General features: G+C 41.1%; 1 protein-coding gene across 2 annotated transcripts in view; it reads left to right on the top strand.

Moving 5' to 3' along the window:
- CUNH8orf34 (chromosome unknown C8orf34 homolog) overlaps positions 1–4,641 on the top strand; it is a 154,489-nt gene that overhangs the window by 61,276 nt on the left and 88,572 nt on the right. For both annotated transcript variants that reach the window (XM_004637532.1, XM_023722398.1), the window contains exon 2: positions 431–578. In XM_004637532.1, the coding sequence (XP_004637589.1) occupies positions 431–578 (148 nt within the window). The remainder of the gene's footprint in view (positions 1–430; positions 579–4,641) is intronic.

Here is a 4,641-nt window from a genome sequence, read left to right on the forward strand (position 1 = left end):
TTTTTTCTTCACTTTGGGATGTTTATATATACAGATACAATTAAGAAAGAAAAGTGGCATTGCTATATAAAATGTATGATGGATTTCAGCTACAGCTTAGTTCAAAATGTCATCTCCCAAAATGGTGACCAGAAATTTAAAATTCTGAGTCCATACATTTGAAAACAAATTTAATAAATTCTAGTATGTCATAGGTTAGGCAGAATAATTAAACACAACTATATCTTCAGGGTTTTGCCCTTTTTAGCCATGTAACATAGTTTACTACTCTGTAATTCAGTACCCTAAAAATAAACACAATAACTCATATTTGCCTGAAGTTATTCTCGTGAGCATTAAATGAGTCACTGTATGCAGCAGTGGCTGACAGTATTAATTCTAAGCTAGGGTTTGTTATGAGATGTAAATGTGTGTTCTCTTCTGCATCCAGGAATTAATGACCAAGTTAATTACTGAGACACCTGACCAGCCAATCCCATTTCTCATCGACCATCTGCAGTCTAAACAAGGAAACCGCGAACAACTACAGAGAACTTTGTCTGGGTCTGCAGCTCTCTGGGCAGAAAGTGAAACATCAGGTAAATGAAAACATTTTGCTGTTAATTTTGGATGCGTCTAATGTAAAAATTCTGAAAGTTTCAAACAGTGGAAGACAGAGTTTTCATGTATTCATCTTTGACTTTACTGAGATGCTAAAATTTATCATAAAATATTCTTGAATTTGAATGTATTATAATGTATCACACTTTAAAATGTGAAAATCAGTGTACTTCATTTTACTAGAAATGCTTTCAGATTTGCATGAAAAGATTAAAATGTTCTGTATAAATTCAAACTAAATTATTCTAAATTTTTGCTTTTGTGAGTAATTCGAGGTGAATGCTTATAGTTCATCTGTATAGAAAAATAAAGGGCAGTTGTCTATAAAGTTAAGTTTCTTATTCTCCAAGATTATGATTATTTTCTATGTACCACAAACCCAATATTATTTCTATGTAATACAGAAGACTTTAGGAAGAGTCATTCGCTGTGGACACTGGGGCACCAACCTCCCAAGTTGAGAGCTGCCTCTGCCCCCTTGGCTCTATGAAGGAGGTCCCTGCTTTTCCCTTTTTGGCTTCATCCAGGGTCTGTTCTCAACAGGCTGGAATTCACTGCCACATGGCTCCCTTACTGCAGGAAAGCATATTTATTTAAAACCAGCAAGGGATTTTCTCTTATTCCAATCTGCTAACATAGAGTCATATAATACAGTCATAGCACAGACGTTCTAACAATTTTGCCCTATTTTATTGAATATAAGCAGGTTCCTGTCTTATCTTAAGGGGAGATGCCATGGTTTGTCTCTAGGTGTCCCCACAAAGCCTCATGCAGTCATGGGGCAGACTTCTAGAGTCTGTGATTAATTCATAATCCACTGGGATTATGGGTGATCCAAAGCTGCGACTATGGGTTTTAGTACTGCTGGGATTATGGATGTGAGTTCTACACCCAGCCTGGAAGGCGTATAGCCTGAATGTACCATAAGAGAGGCAGAGAGACAGACTTCCTTTCTGTTGCCATTGTTGCTGATACTCCTCCCTTGGCTCCCCACTCTGTGCTGCTGCCATGAATGGATGTGTCTCTGCCTTGTGTCACACTCTGCCTTGGAGCCAGCCAAGCATGCACTCAAACCTCCAATAACGTAACTGTGAGCTAAATAAACATTTTAGGTGTCAGACATTTTGTCCCAGCAACGAGAGAAGAGTAACTGAGACAGAATTAAATAGTATAGGCCATAATACCATGGTATAGGCATTATGGTTAAAAATTAAATGTTAGCCAGGAGTGGTGGCACACACTTGTAGTCCCAGCACTTGGAAAGCAGAGATAAAACATCAAGGCCAGACCGGGCTACACAGTGAGATCCTGCTTCAAAAACAAAGCAACACAAACAAACAAAAGACCCCAACCAAGCCAAACAAACAACAGAAAAAAAAAATCTTATTGTATAAATTTTCTTAGAATTCTGACTCCAGAATTAATTAAGCACTTAATGATTCTAAGAGAAGGTGAAGGAGGGGAGGGAATTATTATATCAGTTTTCTGATTTGAGTAATGGCATACTGCTCATTTATTAAGGCAAGATGGGACCATGGGACTAAATTTAAAGAAAGTACAGTATAAATTTAATTACTGTTGGTGGATTTGAGTTTTTTGTGGAGCATTTTAACAAAAGCTCGAGTATGTGGCTGAATAGGACTATAAAACTCAAGGTGGTTCAAGGCTGGAGTCTCAGTTTGGGACTCATTTGGTACCATATAAATAATCTTGAGAAGTTGGGTGTGGTGTGCATGCCTGTAATCCCAGCACTGTGGAGTCTGAGGCATGAGGGTTACTGCAAGTTTGAGGCCAGCTTGGGCTCCATACTGAGTTACTCAGCACGGCCTAAACATAGCAAGGACTTGTCTAAAAGAGAGGGAGAGGGGGAGGGAGAGGGAGAGGGAGAAGGAGAAGAACCATGATAATAGAAGAAGAGAAGATATGATCACCTTTATGGAGTACATGATAAACTGAGAAAAGGAAAGTGTTAGATTATTCTGGGTGTCCTAAACTTTGATGTTTGTTTAGAAGTTTGCTGAAGATAAGAGAGTTGGGAATCTGTTGGAGATACCTAACTGAGTCACACCAGGTGCAAAAAGTCACCAGAAAAAAGGAAATAAAAAGAATTGACAAAAGAAAAATTAAAAAGACTGTTAGGCAGTCTTGGACCCTAACTTAAAGGATATATAAACTAATTATTATTAAGGAATTGTGGAAACCACTAGCCCCATAACAATGTCCAGAAATATAGCATAGGGAGACTCAATAACATTTGAGGGACTTGTGGAGGATTGTGGTTGCACCACAAGTGGAAAGTGGAAGGTGGAAGAAGAATTTTACAATGAGGATATTGGGGAGCAAACTGTGGTCAAGCACAAGGTCTAGTAGGAGGTAGTAAGTGCAGAAAGATATGTAAATGTGGAAAATCTTCAGAGAGCTAAAAAACTGTGGAGGTCAATGCAGTGGAAGTAGGAAAAATGTAGAAGGGTTTGAACTGTGCTTAAGTGGTGAGATCTGAGCCCGCGATGTCTGAGGTCACATGATGTGCCCTTTGGCAGATGGTTTTATTTGAGACTTCTGAAGTATAAGAGAAGCAAAATTCTTCAGAGTTGAGGAAGCATGTAAACAAGTCACCAGGGTTTTATCCAAGGCATTGAAAGGGCAGGTGAGACCATGACGCTGCAGTACGAGCCGGGTATCCTTGGAGCTAAAACTAGGCAATAATGAAGAGTGGTGAATGGCGGAGAGATAGCTCAGCAGACGAGAACAGGGGTCAGCTTTGGCAAGAGCAGGGATCAGGGCTCAATGGCACACTGGCCCTGCCCCCTGGGTACACTGAGCTGGCGACAGAGTCCAGGTGTGGTGGCGCACGCCTGTAATCCCAGCTCTGGGGAGGCTGAAAACAGGAAGATCACCTGCGTAGTGAGACCCTGTACCAAATACACAAATGAAAATAAATAAATAAATAAATTAAAAAAAGTAGTGAGTAATACGGCTACATGGACTTTCTCAGGAGAGGAGCGGTGCTCTCACCCTCCACAGAAGCTTACCACTGCAGAAGCATTTCTACGCCAAGGAATCGAGGGAACAAGAGCCCTTCTTTGTGAGAAAAGATGAGATAAGCGTTTAGACATGAAATGGGGACTTGGAATTGAAGAGTATGAGGGCCCAGGAGAAGACAAAATATTTGAGACAAGAGAATGTGGCTAATTTTTAGATTTGAGTAGAACCAAAAGAGTTATCAATTGGGTCGTGGTGAACAATGCTCATTGAAGCCTTCACCGCAAGATTTGCGTTCTCCATGATGGTGCATTCTGTTTCCTTGGAATGCATCTACATGTGCTACATTTTCTCTCCACAAGTGTGTCATTCTACATTGTCAAGGAGAAAGTTAAGTGTGGCCTAGTTATTCCTTCTCAGAATCAAAATTAACTTTGTCTTAGCTGCTTTCCAATCGCCAAAAACACAACACCCAACACTCACAACTTAAAGGAGCAGGGGTTTGAGTAGTTTCAGCCCTTGCCTGCTGGGTCCCAGGAAGGAAGAGTGGGGGAAGGCGCAGGTGCAGGAGAGCAGCTCCCAACTGAGCAGGCCGGAAGCAGAGAGAAGGGAGGGGCTGGGGCCACACCCTGGGTCACTTGCCTCGAGGCAGGCCCTGTGCTATGGAGGTCCTGCCTGTAAGAGCTCATTCAGGTCTGCACTGTTCAGTGAATTCACGAATTCGTGCACAGAGAGTCCAGGCCCCGGGGATGCAGTGACTTTCCAAATCCTCACCTCTGAACACTCGAGGCTTTGGGGAACACTCTCTGTCTAAGTTATGCCAGAAGTCTAGTTAAAAAGTCTTTTTCTTAAATACTTATGACTTTTTTTTTTCATTTTTGATATTCCAAAGTTTTACAACGGCATTTATTATAAACTTTCAGCAGAATCGATGGTGTGAAGATGGAGTCGTCACTACCGCCCTTGTGCTCTCCTCTCATCTGGCACTGAATTCGCTTATTTTATTGACTCTCTTCTAGGGAGGGATATTGAATATGTTCTTCGAATCACTGATGCAGT

Source organism: Octodon degus, unplaced genomic scaffold (assembly GCF_000260255.1).
Source record: "Octodon degus isolate 3935 unplaced genomic scaffold, OctDeg1.0 scaffold00091, whole genome shotgun sequence".
Classification (NCBI taxonomy): Eukaryota; Metazoa; Chordata; class Mammalia; order Rodentia; family Octodontidae; genus Octodon; species Octodon degus.